General features: G+C 39.4%; 1 protein-coding gene across 3 annotated transcripts in view; it reads left to right on the top strand.

Annotated features, from left to right (window-relative positions):
- Positions 1-21,320, top strand: part of CDKAL1 (CDKAL1 threonylcarbamoyladenosine tRNA methylthiotransferase) — a 429,529-nt gene that overhangs the window by 55,051 nt on the left and 353,158 nt on the right. For all 3 annotated transcript variants that reach the window (XM_084510786.1, XM_084510787.1, XM_084510788.1), the window contains one exon: positions 17,124-17,208. In XM_084510786.1, the coding sequence (XP_084366912.1) occupies positions 17,124-17,208 (85 nt within the window). The remainder of the gene's footprint in view (positions 1-17,123; positions 17,209-21,320) is intronic.

Genomic DNA, 21,320 nt, shown 5'->3' with positions numbered 1-21,320 from the left:
TTGTTTCCTAAGGGAATTCTTGCAAATTCTGCAGGGTATGTTTTTAGTAATCTATTATATTTTGTCACTCCTCCATGTAATATTCCCCCTAATAAAGTACTTCATATACTTGGGCAAAGCATTGTTAAGTTTACCATTTACTTACAGATTATTTGCAGATGACACTAAACTGGGAGAACCTGTTGACTCCCTTGAGAGTAGGGAGGCCTTTGCAGAGATGTCTTGACAAATTAGAGGGCTGAGCAATAGCCAACCGCATGAAGTTCAGCAAGAACAAGGGATGGATTCTGCACCAGGGACAGGGCAGTCCTGACTATACGTACAGACTGGGGGATGAGAGGCTGGAGAGCAGCCCCGCAGAAAGGGATCTGGGGGTTCTGGTTAATAGCATGTTGAAAGTGTGCCTGTAGCGAGCCCTGGCAGACAAAATGCTCAACCATGTCCTGGGGTGCATCAAGCATGGCATGGCTAGATAGTCAAGGGAAGGGATTGTCCTGCCCTGCTCTGCACTGGTGCGGCTCCACCTTGAGCACTGTGTGCAGTTTTGGGTGCCACAGTATAAGGACAAAACTATCAGAGGGTGTCCAAAGGAGGGCTACAAAGATGGTGAAGGGTCTAGAGAGTAAGACGTATGAGGAGCAGCTGAGGTCCCTTGGTTTGCTCAGCCCAGAACAGAGCAGGCTGAGGGAAGGCCTCATGGCGGCCTGCAGCTCCCTCACGAGGGCAGGCACCCAGCTCTGCTCTCTGGGGACAGTGACAGGACCCGAGGGAACGGCATGGAGCTGGGACAGGGGAGGGTCAGGCTGGGGGTTAGGAAAGGTTTTGCATCCAGAGGGTGGTCGGGCACTGGAGCAGGCTCCCCAGGGCAGTGGTCACAGCTCCGAGCCTTCTGGAGTTCAAAAAGCATTTAGACAACACTCTCAGACACATGGTTTGATTTTTGGGTGGTCTTTTGGGGACCCAGGAGTTGGACTTGATGATCCTTGTGGTTCCCTGGCAGTTCAGGATATTCTGTGATTCTGTTATTCATGCTCTACTGCACATGTCCTCAACAGCAGTACCACTTTTGCAAATACACATTATTCCTGAAGTCAGATTTACTGCTGGTCTTCTGTAGTTTAAACACTATCACTTTCAGTTTTGCATCTATAGTTCTTAACCACAGAGGGAATGCATTTCTCCAGGAAGACCCAAGTTGCCTGTATATTTGTCATGTAGCTTTTTATAGATTTATGTAAGTATTTATGCTAGTGCTTTCTGTTCTAAGGCTGGGAACAGTAAAGCTAACATTGCATATTTGGATACACTTTGAGAAAAAACAGTGTACCATAAAATGTGAGATGGAAGAATTTTCTTTTCCTTTTTTTTTTTTTTTTTTTTGTACAGGAATATTTAATGCATCAGGAAAGAATATAAAACAAACTGAAGACAAAACTCTGGCTAACGACCCTTTCTTTTGAGGCAATACATGCATAAAAATAATGGAGGATTAAAGAACTTCTAGAATTTTTCTTTAAATGCAGTGTCAGAGTGTCAGTTTCTTTGAGGTGATTAAGAAAAAAAAAGTCTTACAGCTCATATTGGAGTTCAGCTCCAGACTGACACGTGTTAATTATTTGTATTCAAATCATTTCATTTATTCAGTATCTGAGCAACAAATATCAAATAATTGCTGATCAGGATTCCTTCTGCTAATAAAATTGCCTTTAATATTTTCATGCATAGCAAAATGACATTGGACATGTAATTACCAAATAAACAGGGAAACGAGCAACTGGAAGAATATGCTAGGATAATTATTTGCAGTACTATCATTAGAATGAAACAGTAAAATTCAAGGATAGTGACTTTTTTTAAAGGAACAATACACATATTTTTTTCAAACGCACTGTTAAATGTACAGCTGCTTGAAAGAGGTATAATAAAGTTTTCCTAGTCGATCCCACTGTCTATATCATTGATAAATATATTAAACAGAATTGGTTCCAAGAAGCTTTCAATAAATGTCATAAAAACAGCTGCATCTTTTAGTTAGCCATTAAGCATCTAGAAATAATGTTTAAAAATTCAGAAGAGGCAGATCTGTAATAGTTATTGTATAGGACTGCAAGAAATGCTGTACATCACAAAATGAGGGAAAAATGAACTAACCCTTTATTTAATGATACGATTAGTAAAGCTCTACCCTTAATATTCTTTTTAAAATGGAAGTAAAATACACATTAAAAAGAGAGTGGGGAACAGAAAGAGAGGAAGTTGCAACAAGTAAATTATTAAACATTGTTCATAACCTGAAGTAATGAATAGTTCTTTTGAAAGAAAGTGTAAATCCCAATCTCAAATTGCTCAGCAGAAATTGAGATGCAACAGCATATTCCATCCAGACATGAGAATCTTGACTGTTAGGAGCTGCAAACATTTCATTTTAAGTTGATTTTTTGGCAGTGTTGGAAAAAAAAAAAACAACACAGTTTTCTTATGTCTATCTGCTGTAGAATGATCTTGTTTCTACTCCAAAACATGGGATAAACCTGTGAATAATTTATGTGCTTTCAGGCAGGACATTTTTCAGAGAATGATGCCTATCATCTTGAGTGTTAGCTTTGGTCCAAATCTTTAATTGTATTTGATGTGTGTAAGTAATAACATTTGTTGGGGAGTTCGGACTGTGTGTGCAGTTTAAAATCAAATACAGCAGCTCTGGTAATTACTTTATTGATGCTGTACCTGTTCAGAATCTCAGGTTGATACAGAAGGTGACAAAGATCTGTTGGTCAGCATGAGGAATGAAAATCAAATTCCATTCATTTTAATTAAAAATGTAGCAATTCACTGAAATGAACATTTGTAGTACTGTGCTAACTTGAAAATGAGCTTGATGTAGATTATTTCTTGCTTGTGAGAAAGGTCTACTTGGAAAAGATCTACTTGGTTTGAATCAAATGGGGACAAAATCTGCAGTTTTTTTTTTTTTTTTCTCCGCTGGAAGTAAAAGCAGAGGTTTAAACAATAGTGCTGTCTTAGATAACAGCACTATGGGGTAAATCTGAAATAAAGGCTTGTGTTGGGACTTGCATCAGGAGTTGCTTTCTTTGGACAGAGCTCCCAAGACTCCCTCGGGCTGCATGGACAGTGCCAGGCTGTGCGGGGCTTCTGGGTTTGAGGCCAGCTGGTGCTCTCACCTGCTGCTGGGGATACAGGCAGGGCAGGGGGCCAGGGGCTGCAGCATCTGGAAGACCTGAACCTGCCATGTCCGGGGCAGTTGAGAGCTGCAGACTGTGAGGGGCTGATGGTAGGGCTCCTGAGATCTGAGTCTGCGCACACTTTCAGGGCTGGAAGTGGGTTTTTGTGTCTGGGAGCTCTGGCACGGTTGAGTTGGTGTAGGGTGGTGGACCCCGAAGCTCCTGGATTCCAGGTGATGCCACCTGATAAAGTAGCTTTAGATGTGCTAATTATGGGAACCTCTGCAGAGGAATAAATGCCTCTCCAATTTACAGCTAATAATAGTTTTGACAAAATATATCTGTTTAAAGCCACTTCCAACAATCAGAGTTAAGTGCCAGATGATTAACAGAAAGTACTTTGCATGTGTTTGCAAGGCTCAGTGATGATTAATAGCTACTAAAAGCCTGCACAAATGAAATACCATGGTGTGTATTTTTTTGAATATACTGTTAATGTAAGTTGGAATACAGATCCCATTTTTTATAAATCCATGCTTGATGCAAACCAAGGAATTTCAAACCAACTGAATTCTTTTGTGTGTGATGAAAGGTCTCTTGACTCTAACAGTAAATGCTGACAGATTATATCCAGGATGTAACAAGTACTTTTTCCTGTTTAAAAACCACAGTACTGTTGGAAATTGGCCTGGGGTGCTAGGACTTTTTTAGTGATTTTTATTTTCTGAATTTTATTCTGAGTCTGTCCACTGGCATATTGCTTTTTTTCCCCTCTTCATCACAGCTGTCTCTTCCCTACAACCATACATAAGCACTTTCTCTCCCTTGTGATACGAGTTTTAACTGTGGAGTTCAGTGCTTGTACTGTTTATTTGCTTTGTGAAATACATTATCAAAAGTGACTTGAAATATTTGTCAGTGAAAGACTCTTCACTGTGTTTAAAGTACCATCCGTCACTTCTTTCTGTGTTGGTACGAGTGAATTGTCCGTACACCTCTGAGATTCCTCAGCCAGGAGAGGAGGAGAATTATCTGAGCTGTATCTATCTCAAAGTATTACAATGCTTCCCAGGTTGCTTGCTGTCAAATGAAATGCCATGATACTCTTTAGGGTTTTCACATTACAGTATTTTTAAGAATCTAAGTTAAAACAAAATGTGTTGAGGTTTTTCATGTTTGGCATTTTGAAGAAATTTAATTTTAAATTCTGTTTACATCAAATATTTACTTTTTTATTCCGTGCATTTACCTTTAAAAGAAAGTAATGCCACAGTCATATTTTTTTTACAGTTAGAGGAGTTGCTAGACTTTTGACGTGTTTGTGATTTTATAGTAATCACTTATTTTCTGTAAGAGAAGGACCATTGGAGCAGTAAGCAGGGTGCCTTCTGCGGAATGCTTACACTAAAAACAGGCTCCACTGCTTTGCTACTGGAGGGAAAAGCAGATTAGCTAATTCAGTACGATTATATCGCCATGCATACTAAACATTAAAAAGGATCTTAGTTGTATAGAGTTTACATATGCAGAGCTTAACTTCAAATTGCATCCTTGTTGACTAGGTATCTGAGTTGACAGAGCTTTACAGGGATGCTAGTGGAAGGCTGGTTTGAACAAGGAGGATGGCAAGCTGAAAATGTGAAGTTGGCATTACAGCCTAATAGTGCCTTTGCTTTCCTGTGTTTATCTGTAGAACAGCATTAAATACTTTCATTTGAGTTTAACTTTAGTTGGAAGAGCTTAGAGCAGGATCTTCAGTTAAAATCAAGGGGGTAAACACTTTGCTGTGTTTGAAGTTAGATTTTGTGCTTTACAGAGGCTAAATTTGTGGATGAACCTAAAATGGCAGATGAGGTGCTTTTAAAGACAGGAAGCTGTCTGCTCTTTCTACGCTTGCAGAAGAACCAGGTGGTTTCTTTTTTTTTGTGTTTAGGAGACCTGCGCATGATGCATGATCTGTGTTTTCATGTTGTAGGCTGAATTATGAGCTGTATTTGAATTTAGAAACATCCTGATTGCTTAGCTTGGATGATGACCCTAAAATTGTGTTGATACCTGTGTTTCTGAATCCTGTTGGAGGTATCCTGACAAGGTGTCTCTTCCAGGCATCCTTCTCCTGACCTGCAGAGATCTGTTAATGCACTTCTAGGTTGAATAGCTTTCTTTGGGTTGTTTTAAGGCCAGTCAAAAGAATAAATAGCTATTTACAAACCCAACACTATGTAAATTTATGAATTGAAGGTAGGTAGTCTATGCTTTCCAGGTAGTTATGGACCTTCTGGTGTCCTCTGTTGTTACTGTGCCACTTAACTTTTATACCTAAGTGTTGTATTCATTCACTAAACCTTTTGCTTCTGAACTGTTGAAAAGACCAAAGGTATGGTAACAGAAACAGCTTATACCTTCTCTGGAAGCAATCACTACCCTTTACCAAAGGCTGGTAGATGACCAAAATATTTTTTATTGTTGTATATTAGAATTATAAAATTATGTTGGCTTATTAATATTACTATTATTTAAGGTTTACCACTAGGGTTCACCAAAAGCTTTCAAACAAATAATGTCACTACTGAGCAATTGAGTGGATAATGTGTCAGAGCTGCTGGGGTGGGTGTGCAACTTGCAGGGACTTGATACTCTGTTTTTAAAAGTCGTGTTTGAAAGCAAAAGAAAAGGTAAATGGTGGAACGTGTGCTCAGTGAATTCATCTGTAAGGGCAGTGAAGTCGTAAGTTAAAAATATACAAACTGTGATAGTGATCATGGGAGGTACTGGATTAAACTTCAACTATCAACATGGAAAAGAGGAATCTCAATAGGAAATTTTGGATTACTACAGGCCTTCTGAAGTGTTAAAAGTAAGAAAGTGAAGTATCTTCAAGCTATTGGGAGTGGAAAGGTGAAAACAGCTTCTGGCTACTCAGAAAATGCAGTACTAATGTGGTTGCAGTTGTAACATACAGTAGAGAACAATAGATCAACCAAATAAATTTGAGCTGTGTTCTTAAAATGAAGGTTTTCTGTTGCTATTCCTCAGCCCACATTTAAGAGTAAAAAAAGACAGAGGTAAACCCTGCCAAAAGAAAGACACTCCCCATGTGGAGCCTGGCAAGGGAAGAAGACAACCTAAAAATTTAGACTTAGGTCATTGGGCTATGTGACAGGTCCATGGGATCTCCTGCCTTTTTGTTCAAGGACATGAAGAAAAGCCCCACAGCGCTAAGCGGCCTGAAGGTGCTGCTCACTCTGCCATAATGTGTGGACATCGCTTCCACGTAGTGACATTGCCTGAAATTGTGAGTTGTTGCTCCCAGATAAGATGAAAGTGGATCCTCACACACATGGTCTGTTGTTTGTCGGATGACCTCCTTTTTATTTTTGGGAGCTGCTGTTCCATCAAATAATCCGTGCATGGTGCCTCGAACTAGTATTCGACTGGTTTGTGCTTGATGAAATTGGACCACTCTGGGGCCATAAAGCCACAATTCTCTGTGCAGAACTGGCATGCTCAAACATTTGGCAACTGCAAATGCTGCTGAAAGTTTCAAAATAGGCTTGTCATGTTGGATGCAGCCTTACTAGTACCGGAGGACTATCTTCTGTTTTTTTGTTTGTACAAGTGATGGAAGAACCTAACAAAACTGGTTCTCTCACAAGAGCATTAATTAAACTCGCAATCAAAATCGGGAAGAGACAAGACAGATAAATCACGAGTGTGAGGCTGTACTGGATATGTCTGTGTTAGTTTAGAAATGCTGAACCTCTCAGGGACTGCTTTGAGTGACAAGTGCCTTGTTTTTCTTCTGTCCATGCATATTTGTTTAGTTAGACTCTTCAGCTGCATAGGCAACTACAATGATGGAGAAATGGAGTAAATGGGTAGAGAGACTACAGATGGACTTCTAAGCACTGCAGCAGCTGCAGAGGTTGGTGTGTCTGTTCAGGATGAATAATGCATAAAGGGCAGGAGGGGCACATGGGGCTGCAATGCAGGTTTCCACATCTGCCTGCTGGTCTTTGTTTTTCCTTCCCAGTGCATCTTTGCTCTTGTCCTGTAAGTAGGCTTCCTTCCTGTCCTGGACAAATGGGCAGAGACACAGAACTGTTATTTTGTCCTAGAGGTTTGTAGGCAAAAACATAATCAAAGCCTGCTTGTGGGATTGCATTGCTGGTTCCTGCTCTGTTGTGTGTAAACAGTAAACTTTAATTTCCGGTGTGCTCAGTCTGGAGCCTTCACAAGCACTAAATTCTGTTGATAATCTGGACTGGGGATGATGGGTGGGAATTAACCAGAGCAAAAGCTTATCTGGCTTCTGGGTATGGTACCTTAAGCCCATATCTCCAGCTTTTCAGAAAACTGATAAAGTAACAAATAGATGAGGTGTGAAGGTAGTTCTGAGAAAGTCAATAAATAGCTGGAAGCTACAATTTAATAAGTGTTTGGACATATCTGGCTCAAATACCTTATATATTTTAACTCTCTTAAAAGTGATAGATGGAATTTAAATCCATATTCCCTGTGGTATTAGGTATCAGGAGAAATAAGTGGAAGTAAGGCATTTGAAATCAATAAATTGCTTCTAGGTACAACTTAATGCAGACAGAATTTAGAGAAAAAAGATTGTGAAAAAGATACAGGAGTAAAATGTAGCTTTAATTTTCAGGCTACAGCAAAACTCTAATCCTGATGGTTGTGAAAATGAATATACATTCATGGAGATGAATGGAGATTAGGAAGTTAGGGAGATGAGGAAGTTAAGTGCCATGGGCCCATTTGTATGAAAGAGTTGTACTGAAAAAGCATTAAGTCTTTGGAGCGGAGCTGCATCATTTCAAGTATAATATAACCTAAATCTTAGCTAATTAAATGTCTTTAAAATGATGCATTTGCCATCCAATTTATCTGGAGAGAAAAGATTCTAATTCGGGAATTTTGCTGCACTTGAGAATCTACTGCTTCAATGCCTTGGGCTTCCTTGGAAATGTTTATTGCTTGTGTGGACTGGAAGTAAGGCTTCACCAAGTGCATGCACACAGACTCACAGGATGGTTGAGGTTGGCAGGGACCTGTGCAGCTCATTTGGTTGGGCCTAAAGCAGGTTGCCCAGGCCCATGTCCGTCGGCTTTTGAAGATCCCCAAGGAAGCATGCTCCACAGCCTCTCTGTGCCAGTGCTTCATCACCCTCGCAGTGAAGAAGTCTTGATGGTTAGACAGATCCTCCCGTGTTCCAGTTTGTGCCCATTGCCTCTTGTCCTGGCACTAGGCATTGCTGAAAACCTTCCCTCAGATACTTATACACACTGGGATCCCCTGAGTTTCCTCTTCTTTAGGCTGAACAGTCCCATAATTAAAGAAGGACATGGAATTAGCTATAAGGAAAAAGTTATTTACTCAGAGGGTGGTGAGGCACTGGCACTGGTTGCCCAGAGAAGCTGTGGATGCCCCATCCCTGGAGGTGTTCAAGGCCAGGCTGGATGGGGCTTTGGGCAACCTGGTGTGGTGGGAGGTGTCCCTGCCCATGTCAGGGGAGTTAGCTGGTCTTTACGGTCCCTTCCAACCCAAACTGTTCTGTGGTTCCCAAGTGATGCCGCTGCTTTTCATAAAGGCCTTTGGTTTCTCTCTGGCACGCCTAGGTTAGCAGTTTGGGGTACACCTGGGTACATGATGAGACTGAGGCGATCCTTAATTTACGTTTTCTTCTGGGCAGAACAGAAATAATGGGGGAGAGCAGTTAACATTTCATTAAGTCTGCAGATAGAAGCATTTGTTTAAGTGAGGCTTCTCAATGTGTTACACCCAAGGGAGGTTAAAATGATCTTCCTGGAGCAGATTCCAGTCAATCTTTCTCGATTCTGAAATATTTATTAGTGTTTGCAGCAAATGCATATGGGATAATACGGCATATACAAAAAAAAACATAAAATTTTCATTTTTTGTTCACTAGTGGCTTTACTGTCAGAATACAAAATTAGCAGCTTATGCTTGACTGTAGCGGTTTTTTGTACATTAAAATACATCAAAGTATGTGATATCTCCAAGTAAATATTTTAGAGAACATTCCCGATTTACACTTTGTCTTGCAGATTGCTTACATTTTACCAGTTGTTTAGAAAGTCTGGTCTGTAAAATACAGTAAAATCATCTTAACTGCTTTTACTAAGCAAGCTTTCTTCTGAGAATAGATGAGCAAGTAGAGAACTCTAAAGCATTATTCTGAAATACTGCACTGACAATAAGAAAACATTAGAGATTCTCCTGGAGATCATGCATCACCCATCCTTCAGCTAAGGAAGACAAGTGTTTAACACATTTGGGCTTTAATATACCCTGAGACGGTTGGAAACATACCTGCAAGAGCTGTGTCTGAACACTCACAGGGAGTTAGTAGAACTATTGTGGCTTTTTTTTAAGCCTTCCTTGACACACAGAAATTTAATCTGCTGTTCAGTGTTTGCTTTTGATTTGTTATGCCACCTAAATTTCTGAAGGGCTGGTTTTCGTGGATACTTTAAGGCTTATCAAAAAGCTATGGGATATCACTGATCTTGTAAATGACACAGACTGAGCTAGGTTGCGCATATGTGCTTTGTGTTTAAGGAGCAGGCCTGACATTAGGGGCAATCAGGCTGAAATCTTGGCTTGATTGCCTAGACATCCTGTGAGGCTTGATGAAATTACTGAAACTCTTAGACATCTTTTTTGCATTTATAAGATAAAGAGCAACTGGTGTAGAGGTGGGTGCATGTTAACTATACGGGTGTTGGAGGTAAATCAGGTAATGTTTGCAGTGTGTTTTGAAACTTCAGTTGCACAGTATTGTGCAAGATTTGCCTTTTTTGTTGTTGTTGATGGCTAGGCTGTTAGTGACTAAGATAGAAGCAATCAGTCTGTATTTGCTGATTTGAATAACTTTGTTTTACTTATGAAGCTGTATGTAGGGAGTACAAAGACCAAAAAAAAAAAAAATAAAGGGGGCACACTCCATGTACTATTTTTGGAAGATCAAGTAGGCTTAAGAGTTAGAGGAGTAGGAGTTGCTGGGATTTTTCCAAATTCTGTCAACAAAACAAATTCTGCCCTTGTTAATCATCAGAATGAGTTGCTGGAGTTATTTGTATGTCACTGTAACATAGCCTGGCTAAAGCGGGCTACTTGAACTTGTTCTCACGTAGTGGGGCTTTCCCTGAGAGATTGATATATCACTCATTAGTCCTTTCCACCTTTAAAATATTAACACTGATCATGAGTCTGCAGTGAAATGAAAGCAGCAGTTGGCTCTTGCATTGCATGGTGATTACACGGACGCTCAAAAGCAGGACCAAGTGCCCACCAAGTGCCAGGACCACTGCTGTGCTGCTGCGGCACCTGTGCCTGCTGCTGCCCAGGGTGATTTGGGGGCGTTCATGTTGTGTTGTGTTGTACTCTGCTGAACAGACTCTGGTTACGTTTAGACTTTCTGCCAACTCACCTCTTATCTAGCTGTGGGATTTCTCCCTTCTTGATTTATTCAAGGAGTGGGTGATCCATCTAGAAAAAAGTAGTGAAGCCTTTGTTTTGACGGATTTAGCTAAAATTCAGGCATTCTCTTTTGCATTTGGCATAAAACACTATTTGTAGAGACACCTTTGACTTTTTGATTTTCACTGAAGGGCCATGAAAAGAAGGTGGCCTGAAGCTCATATCATGTTGGAAAAAGCTTAGTTCTAGAATGTGGAAAAATGCATAGAGAATTTAATACATGGGAGAAGATAAAAAAGCAAAGGATGTGTCAAATCCCATTGTCGATGATGGGTAAATGGACAGAAAAATCAGCTGCAAATTGGAGGAGGACTTGAAATGGAAGTTTAATATAACAATGCTCAGAGTCCAGCTACAGGGTAAATCTTTAAAGTAAGCTTAATTCTTCCATTCATGACTTCATTGGCAAGTGTGTCTTTGTGCAGCTCAAGTGTCACTAAGGACGAAGGGGCTGAAGCCCCTCTGAGTCAGGTGGGGCAGTGCAGACCCTGCCTTGCTCCAAGCAGGAGTGTAGCTGGGTTAGCCTGGAAGTTTGGTGTGAGTGAGTAGTAAAGTGGGAGAAAAAGGTGGTTTACTCTAAAGGACATCTAGGACCCAGGCTGTAGCCTATGCCGTGCCTAGAACAGGAAAGAAAGGTGTTTTGAGAATGAACTATTCTCTTTAAAATGCTCGTGTAAAGAGGATGATCTGCTGATAGCCACAGGACTGTCAGGTTTATTTTAGTTGATGTTTGGAGTAAAAATTTGTTCTTTCACCTGCATTTTCTTTTGTGCTGTGTCCTGGGTTCAATACACCTGCCAAACCTGAAGGGTTCTGCTGGCTTGCACATCCTGAAATACAGATTGTCTGTGCTGTTAATGTACATGAAAACGTTAGTTCAGATGTTCAGCTAGTGTATTTTTTAAGTTCTACCTGAAAGAAAACAGAGAAGATTACTTGCACAATTTGTTCAATAATCAAAATGTTAGTGGAGAATAAAAATAGCAACTTTGCCTATTTTCATATTAAATTAAATTAAGGCTTGATGGCAGAATTATTTTTTAATAGACATGTGTCAGTATTATCTTCTTTGATAAGCAGCAAGTCTTTTTATGTGGAGCTCTAAATAAAGCATGTGTTTGCCTGAGTATTATGGAGTATTATGTAGGATTGGTAAATGTAGGTAAATGTTCCTTCACAGGTAGGAACTGGTGATGTTACTGAAATTTCAAACATACCACCTGGAAGTTCATGGTAACTTTGGCTTTCAGTTTTATTTTTTTTTAATTTATTTTTTTTTACTTGCTATTGAGGGAGCAGACAAAGGGAAGAGGCCAGTTTAAAACCTTTTCTGTAGGACACATAAAACTTGATAGTTGATTATATAAATGCTAAGAAATATTAAAAGCTAACATGGTAACTAAATATTTTGTGTGCTTAGGAAAGGTCTGGAAAGAAAAAATATTTTCTTTTGTTCTTCTCAACCTTGTCTGTTTTTCCAGTGTCAAACAAAGCCTATTGTCTAGAAACAAATAACCCAACTTCATGTCCCTAGAGGAAGATGTACCTTCTGATGACTCACAGCAATTCTGAGCTAATATTTATGAGAAAGCTTCTTTCCCAATACTTGCTGAGGTCCCCTGACGCCCGGTGACCCAAGAGATGATTAATTAACCAATGCCTAATCTGGGTGGGGGATGATTGACATGGAGTCCAACTGTGAGTACATGCTCCAAATATAAAACTTGGGCATTACTAGGTCTTGCTCCAGGATGTAAAATTCCCAGCAGGAGATCAAAGGAAGGGGGCAAAGCTGTTTGGGAATTGAGAACACACAGGACACAGCATTAGTGGGCAGGTTCAGGGATGGGAACAGAGGCTAGAATATAGCTATGAATACAGAGAAGCTTGGGGTATGTTGTGCAAGAGAGCTGGAAATAAGGGAAAATTCAAGAAGGTGAGGAGGAAGACTCACAAAGAACATATTAAGAACAGGATAAGGAGAGGTGGAAGAAAATGCCACAGGAGAATTTTCTGTGATTGTAGAGAAATACCTTTTTTTCAGATTGAGGTTACACAGATTGATATACAGGTTTTAAAAGGACATCATGCAAACTTTGAGTCACATTTTTTGAGCAAGCAGTACTGAGCAAATTCAGTAGTGCTTTCAGTGTAGAAAGGAGTGATGTGCTGAAGAAAGAAAGTAAGGAAAGGCTGCTCTTTTAGGGCTTCTCTGCCCATGTTCCTTCTACTTCAGCATTCTGTGTGTGTTTTGATTTTTAAATAGATGTGGTTTGGGGTGGGAGGGGGTGGGTGGATGGGAAGGAAACAAAGTTTTGGAAAACAAAACAAAACAAAACTGAAGAAGTTAGAACATCAAGGCAAAACCAAGCCAAATTACTTTTAACTGATAGTATTACTACTGTTTCCTTAAATTCTGCTGATTTACAATTGCTACAATGATAACAAACCCAAAAGTGCTATTTAAAAAAGAATTGTAAATACTGTTTTCCTCTGTAGGTATAATGATGTTTCAGACTCTTGCCATTTTACCCTCTTGGTATTGCATAATCCAGTCAATTCATGTTTTCCAGAGCTTCCCAATTAAGCTGAGTGTTCAAAAGTTTCCATGACCTTTAGGTTTCTTTGTACTCTATGTTGTTTTGCAGAGAGTATGATAGACTCTGTGGCTTATTTCCAGTGTAGCTTTTCTTTCACGGAAAAGATGTCACAGAGCAAAAAGGCCATGGTTTTGAGTCGTGTTTCTGAGCATTTAAGATAATGCTGATTTGTGGTGTAATTTGATTTTAGGTGTCTTAACATACAAGAAATTCTGTTTTGGTAGTTCATCAAAAAATGGTGAGCTGCAAAATACGGTCATTTAAACAGGATTATTAGACTGAATATATAGAAAAAACAAGGTTAAGAAAGAAAATCCTGACAGTGAAAAGAAGTTTGTTGCAGAGTGTAGAGAAGTGCATCTGTATCACATATTCATTACCACAGCCAATGGTCACTGTGCCCCTTGTGGTCCTTACTTCAGTGTTTTTTTTCTGTCACAGTATGTATGGCTTGCTAGTGAAACCTGAAAATGTGAGGTTGTCCTCCTCAGTAAGAGCTATGAGTGTTCCCAAACACAAACCTCTCCTACGCTGCAGTTTGTCTGGTGGAGGATGCCAAGTGAATCAGTCCCAGCTCCACTGTGATCTGACGAGGTGGGTGGCAGAGTTGGAAAGGTTGGCAGGTGGAGGCCCTCCGAGGAATGTTGCACGGGCTGCTTTAGCAGGCGCAGCACTACATTCATGCAGTGTTTACCATCCAGACCTAAAACAGTTCACATAATTTGTCTCGGAGTGTACAGGGAAACCTCAGGTCTTTCTGATCCTGCCTGTGTATGTTGTTAGAGGCCTGAGCTATTTGTCATGATCACCTGAACCTTAGTGGTGAGTCACATCAGAACACTGCTCCTAAAGACCCTTCACCCCACTGTTGTTTAATGTTTAGTGCTTATGAAGCTTCAGGATGTCTTGCTTATACATCCACGTCTGATCTGGTGTTTTGCTCTGTTTGTTCAGAATATCCATCAGTCTTGCTTACATTTAGTGTAAGCGCATCAAATCCTCTGAAAGGCAGAGGTGAACACTGACAAGTTGCTCCTGCAATGTAAACTAGCATATTTTACTATGACCTGATGCAAAAATACTGTTTGTAAATAAAATGCTGAAATAGAAATTTGAGAAAATACAAAAGGTTCTGTTAAATCTACACTAATGCATGTAATTCTTTTGTGCACAAACAGTGCAGCAGGATCTAAGAAAATTTAGCTATCATTTTAAAGGACTGATACAAACTTTGATTAGTAGATAGATCTTGTAACTTAATATTGTACACGTGTGTGTATATAAATCAAAACAAACAAAACAGTATAATAGAATGAATTAATAAGATTAAAAAATAAAGACAGGAACAGAACAGCCAGATGCGATTAAATAATACTAGTTTAAGGAGAGGGCAAGCCTCTGCTACATCTCTGTTCTCTTAAATGATTTTTAGGTATGTAGATTTTTGAGACCTCATTTTACCTAAACTGGTCAGAAGATTCCTTTCTGCATAAGACTTCATTCTACACCCTCTATTCTGCAGAGGGTAAAACCCATGAAGGAACGAGTTGGAATGAATTTGGGAGACCTAGTGTAAAATGTGTGCAGGTGATGCTGTTGCTGTCCCTTAGAATCCCGACCCAGCAGTTAATGTATCAGCGGCCTGGAGTGCAAAGCATCATGTGAAATGGTTCCTATTGGGTTAGTGTGTTAAGTCTTCCTAAACTTTAATGTATTCTTCCAATACCATTTCAAAGAAAGGTTGTTTATTCTCACTTTAGGGTAAAGGTGTTGTGGTAGTGAGGCTGTCACCTCCTATTCCACATAGGCTCCACACATGAAGACCATTATATAGGGAGGAACTGAAAGCAAGTCCAGAACTGGTGTTCCATGCATTACACCATCTCTCATCTGAATAATGGCAGCTCTGTAGCTTGAAATAGTATGGTTGTACAATGCTGGAACTGTTCTGTAGCCTGCTAAAGGTATCCATGGCCTTTGGGTCTATGGTACCACCTGTGATTCTCAGGTAGGTGCATCATGGATGTGCAGTTGAATTTATAAATATTTCATGCTGGAAATAGTAAGAAGTACAAAGGTTTGACAGTGTTACTAGAAAACCTTGTGTTAAAAGTGCTTGTTTTCATACTTGGTGAAACTGAGTTGGTCAACAGTTCACCCTCTTTCTGATTTTGAAACTGTACTTTTCCTTGCTTTTTGTACATCACTTCTAATCAAATTTTTTAAACTGATATTTATCTTTCTAACAGTGATGGTAAGTTCATAAGTCTAGAAACATTGAGTTGTTTTCATCCTGTCTGAGTTGGGGGAGAGATTTTTTTTTTATTTTGACTTGGTATACACTGAAATGAAACTTGTTCTTTGCCATCCTGTCAAAAGATAGGGTCAGATACTGGTATGTTGGCTTTGCACTTAAAATAGCTGGAGGTCTGAATGTTATATTTGACTCCTTTGTAGCCTTTGCCTGTCTAAGCAGAGACCAGTGTTTGATGCAAGTTAATGGTTTCTGTCATCTAGCATAAGAGTTCCTTTCAGTTGCTATTTTATGGGTTAATTTCATTTTACTGCTTCCTAGGTTAAGTGACTGATAGTTAATTGAAAAGCGTAGTTTCTTTGGAGACGATGCTGGTGGAGACAGAAGGTTTAATAAAAGAGGCTTTTCTCTTTTATTGTTTAGAATGATAAGTATATGTGGTTGGGGGGGGAAAGGATATTCATGTTTATGTCGATATGTCTGAGACAAGGGCACATGTAAACATGCTTAAATCGTTATAGGCTTTCTTCTGCTTTAGCAGGATGTCAGTTCAAGTACAGCAACCTAAAAGTGATGGTGTCTTTATTCATTGGCTTATGTTATATGAAAATACTTCAATACTCAGGATGTGCTGAACAGTAGCAAGAGTGGCACAAGTTTTCCTATCCACACTGATGTAAACTGTTCTGATCAATGCTAGAGCACTCGAGTCTTTGAGATGAATTATCTTCGTTCCTTTCTTGGAGAAATTCTGACTTTACAAGAAAGACAGCTATGTTAGTAAATCTGTATGATAGGGATATTTTTACAGGATTAGAGTTCATGTACGTGTATGTGCTTCTGCAGGTAATAGTGGGATTCAGTTGTGTGAATGTATTCAGATATCAGTGAGGTGTGAACATACAGAAAGGTTTGCTTTTGGAAGGAGTTTATATGCTTATCTGAGTGGAGGCAGATGTTCAATGCATGAGTATCTTCTATCTGGAAATAGCTGAACTGTAATTATACCATAATTAAGATATAATCTAAACTAGAAAAAGGCATATTTCTTTCCAGAATAACTGCTTTGGCTTCTCTCTTTAGTAGAGACTCATGTTTTATTCTGGTTTGTCTCTCTTGTATTTGTTAATAATTCACAATAAATGGAAGCAGTTACTCTGTTTTATTACTGCTTTTGTTAACCACTTACTTGATTTTCAGAAAGCACCTTTGCAGTTTTGTAATCTTTCTGCCTTTTTATAGGCCAGGGATTATTCATTTTTTGGCAGCAACCCCTTTTCCTTAGTTTGTTTGCCATGATGTGCAGCCTACTGACATCTCAGCTGATAAATGGGATAACTGTTCATTCTTTGCAAAAAAATAAGTGCTAATGGAAGTGCTCTGGTTTAAAACCAAACGAACAAAAAGAAACAAGCAAAACCAACAAAGCAAAAAGCCTTTCTAAGAACGTAATTGTTAGAGTCATTTTATGAATAGTCAATTTATTGATAAGTGCTAAGTTTGATCTTTTTTTATATGCTTTAAAGTAGGAGTTGACAGTTTGATACAGATTTCTATCCTTTCTTCTAGATAACTCTGCTGAAGCAGATCTATGGTTGCTGAACAGTTGTACAGTAAAAAATCCAGCTGAAGACCATTTCAGAAACTCAATCAAGTAAGTTGAAACATGTTTGCTAAAATATAAAGAAATCATAGTATATTTTAATTTTAAAGGCTTCCTGTTTCTGATAGAGATGTAATTCTCTGTTTTAGAGCAAAGAAAAGTGTGATGAATTTGAATGTTAAATTAGTGAATTCTCTAGAATGGATTTGTAAGGTGCAGTGTAATTTTTATTAGCTTTGATAACTTGTAAATGATTATCAACACACTTATTTAGAACTGCTGATCTATTAAAGGCTTCTGTATTAATTTTCAAGGTAGCATTATTATATTTTTTTGAAGAGTTTTTTTTATTTTTTTTAAAGCGAATTACTATGGTTTCTTCCTCCTCTAATTTTACATAATCAGGCTCTTCTAACTAAAAGGCTATCTGGTACATACTTAAGTCTGTTTTATTATACGTTTTCTTAAAAGGTGAACTGAGTTGCTTATAATTAACAGTTGTCTTCTGACGGATGTGTTTTATTTCTCCCTAGCATTTCAGTGATGTTGAAAAATATGACATGGCTGTGCTTTCTGCCTCTGACCTCTGCATTAGTGTAGTTGTGGTGGAAGTAACTGGACAACCTTACAGCTGTGCTTGTCCAGTATAAATAAATGTCATGGTATGTTACTTGTAAATTTTTACCTTTAGTAAGCAAGTGTGGATATTTATGCAGTCATTTGCTTACTGTGATAGACTGTTTCTTGAAATCCATTTTGGTTAGAAGAACATAGTTCTTGCTCAGCAGTCGGCATGCTTGGGAGGTTAGAGAGGAAAGAGAAGCTGCTTGCAGCGCTAACATAACTAACAGCATCCTAGGGCTGTAACCTGGAACAGTGTGCCCACAGTAGGTGGCACACTTAAAGTTTCCTCCACCCTTCAGGGGGCTTCTTTGCCTGACTGCTAGTATTGCACACTGTAAGACTAGCATTTTTTTTCCAATCTGTTGCAAAAAAGAAAAAAACAACCAAAAACCCTCTTCCCAGAACACTTCCAGTTAGTGTGTTGGCCAACAGAACTGATGACAAGATATTTTCTTTTCTTGTGGCCATCTTTCTATTTTACTAATCATACGCCAGAACTGAATTGATGTGGTATGGTGTGTGTCCTTTAACCAGCAGAATAGAGTTGGTTAAGAAAGAGGGTCTAACTAAAAGCAAATGACCAAAAATATTTTTTTGAACTTCATGTTTCTGTTGTCACTCTATTAATGCTTGTGATACAATTTGTAGCCTGGGTTTATTCCTCTTTTACCTTGCTTCTCTCCATATACTCCTTTTATTTTCTGACACACTGATACTGTGGTCATTCTTCATTTCTTCTCTTTGCTGAGACTCATTCCTTTCCTGTAGCATGCACTGTTTATTTTCTCCTCTCAGATCCTAGCATTTCCTAATGGTGGAGAAGGACAACTTTGTTCTTTTGTTTCAAGCCATTCTTCACAATTCTCATTAAATGCAGGTATAAGAATCACATGTGGGTGTTCTTTCATGTTTGGACAATGTTTAATTTTTCTGTTCCATCTCAGAACATGACAACTTTTACTATATTTGGGTTTTACAATGACATGAGGAAACCTTATATCTCTAACCAATATGATGTTTCTCAAATACATCTTAATTTGTAATGGCAGCAAACTGAATGTATGAAGTTTGGATGATACAAAGCTAATTGACATTGTGTCCTATCATAGTATGTGTTTGTAGCTATGGAGATCTTTTTTTTTTTATTAGAAAAATCAGTACTCAGCACAGTAAGATTTTTCTTTCAAATGAAAAAAAGTTTTCAGCCTGAAAGTGTGGCATAGCATTATGAATGTCATTGTAACATGCGAGAGAAATATTCCAGTTTGGTTTATTCTCTGTCCCTGTTTTTCCTACGTAATTTTCCTTGCATATATAACCTTAAAACCTACAAATTCAAGCAAGTGGTAGCGTGCTCACACCATCTCTGATCATGATCCCTCACTAATACTGCATATCAAAGGATGCCTTACAGCCCAAGGAGCCTAAAGCAAGTAATTTCTATCACACAATTTATGAAGACTAAGATGACTGAGTAAAGCAAATAGCTAGGCAAAGAAAAAGAATCTCTGGAATAAGTAAAAAGAAGCAAGACTAGAGGAAGAAACTACCATCAGTGAAAGGGGGAGGCGAGGTGAGGACCACCCCAGGGAAACAGTCCACATTCAGTGTGGTGGCTCTCAGTTCTGTTGTAGGAACCCTGTTGTATCACTGAATGTCCCTTATTCCCATCCCCATCTTCAGTGAACCTACAAATGTGTACAACCTTGTCACTCATGATGAAGGCACCTGTGATGGAAAGCTTGCTAGTAACTATTTTAGGCAGGGTTTTACCTTGATAGAAGGAGTTCATCCATTGTTTAGATGACTCCTGTTTGTAGTTATGAACCTAAGCTTCTTGGCAGAGAAAAGTGAGAGCACAGAGCAGAGTGATGGGAGGGCAGGTGAGATAGTACGGATATATGATGTTACCTGTGTGTTTTTTAAGCAATTACTTATCATGTGGTATACATAAAAATAAAATTATGTTTCTTAGTATATGCCTGTAGTGTAACAGGGTAGTATACATAGTGTTGAGGCAGTGAAAACTCAATAACCAAAGTTATGAAACAGGTATTCTTTATTAGGGTGCTGGGTGTGGGGGGCATCACTCCGCCTAACACACATACACACCAAGGGTTACTGGCAGTGTGATTATTTTAGTGGGATATGTACATATTAATTTCATTTCCCATAAGGCTCTTGCATATTCATCAGGTCTCTGAAGAATCATTAATGTAGGTTCCTGCCCCTATTCGCATGTGTAGTGGAGTCCTTGGGTGGTCATCTGGTGTACTCTGGTGGTCTTTTGATGAAGGCCAGAAGTCTTCTTCGCTGCTAAACTCCTGACCTTTCCTGTCTTTGACAGACTTCAGCAGTCAAGCAAGGTTTAAACATAATATCTTGGTTTTTAATTTGTTTGTTGCTTCTTGTCCTGTCACTGGGCACCACTGTGACGTGCCAGGCTCAGTTGTCTTCACTCTCCTCTCTCTTCCCCTCCTCATCAGGTATCTATACACCCTGATAAGATACTCCTAAGCCTTCTCATACCCAGGCTGAACAGTCCCCGCTCTCTCTGCCTCTCCTCACATGTCACATGCTGCAAAGCTTTGATCACCTTAGTGGCCCTTCGCTGTACCCACTGCAGTGTGTCCTTGTCTCACCTGGACTCAGCCCAGAACTGGACCCTGCGCTCCAGCTGTGTCTCACAGAGCAGAGGGCAAGGGTCACCTCCCTCTTCCTCAGTCTGCTGGAGGTGCTCTGCCTGATGCAGCACAGGAGGTTGTTGGCCTAATTAGCTGCAAGGACACATGGCTGGCCACGGCCACCTTGGTGTTTACCAGGAGCCCCAGGTCCGTTTCAGCAAAGCTCTTTCCAGCATGTTGCACCCACCAGTTGTGGTGCATGGCGTTGTTCCTCCCTGGGGCCAGGACTTTGTAGTTCCATTTGTTGAGCTTCGTGAGGCGTACACGTTAAAATAGTTTAAGAAAATCTTATTTACATTAAAATTGATATTAAAATAAACTCTATAAAGACACGTTTACTATACGTGTGTTCTACTTGTCCTTGTAAAGATGTAACTATTCTTGGATATGTTGTGTAGGGTTTTAGAAATACCTTTCTGTTCTGAAATAAAAAGAAGCTCTTGTTGTGTCAAGGGCTTCTGTTTTGTTGGTGATGGATATACCTATTGTGCCCTAGCAAAATGTCTGCTGGATATTAGCAGCTTTTGGAAAGATCATGGTGAGTTGAATCCCTCTGATCAGCTTTTTTTCTAGTGCTATTAAACTCTCGCTAAATTGTTTCATTTCCACAAAAAAAATACCTCTCTACCCTTGTCCTTTGTTGCAATCTTAAGTATCTGTGAATGGCTGCAATCCCAGATAGGATGTTTGATTATTGGTGTTTGGTCTTGTGTTTTTCAGCTGGCCTCCGTTCAACAAGTTAAGGCAGAAATTAGATTTTCTGGAAATCCCAAGCATAACAAATGTCTGGTGGTTTACGTATCAGCTTTGGGTAAATGCTATTTTGAATAATAGCCATGCACATTTTTCCCCCCT

This window comes from Aythya ferina (assembly GCF_964211825.1).
Source record: "Aythya ferina genome assembly, chromosome: 2".
Taxonomy (NCBI): Eukaryota; Metazoa; Chordata; class Aves; order Anseriformes; family Anatidae; genus Aythya; species Aythya ferina.
The sequence above is the reverse complement of the archived record's forward strand: the minus strand, read 5'-3'. Positions and strand labels throughout refer to the sequence as shown.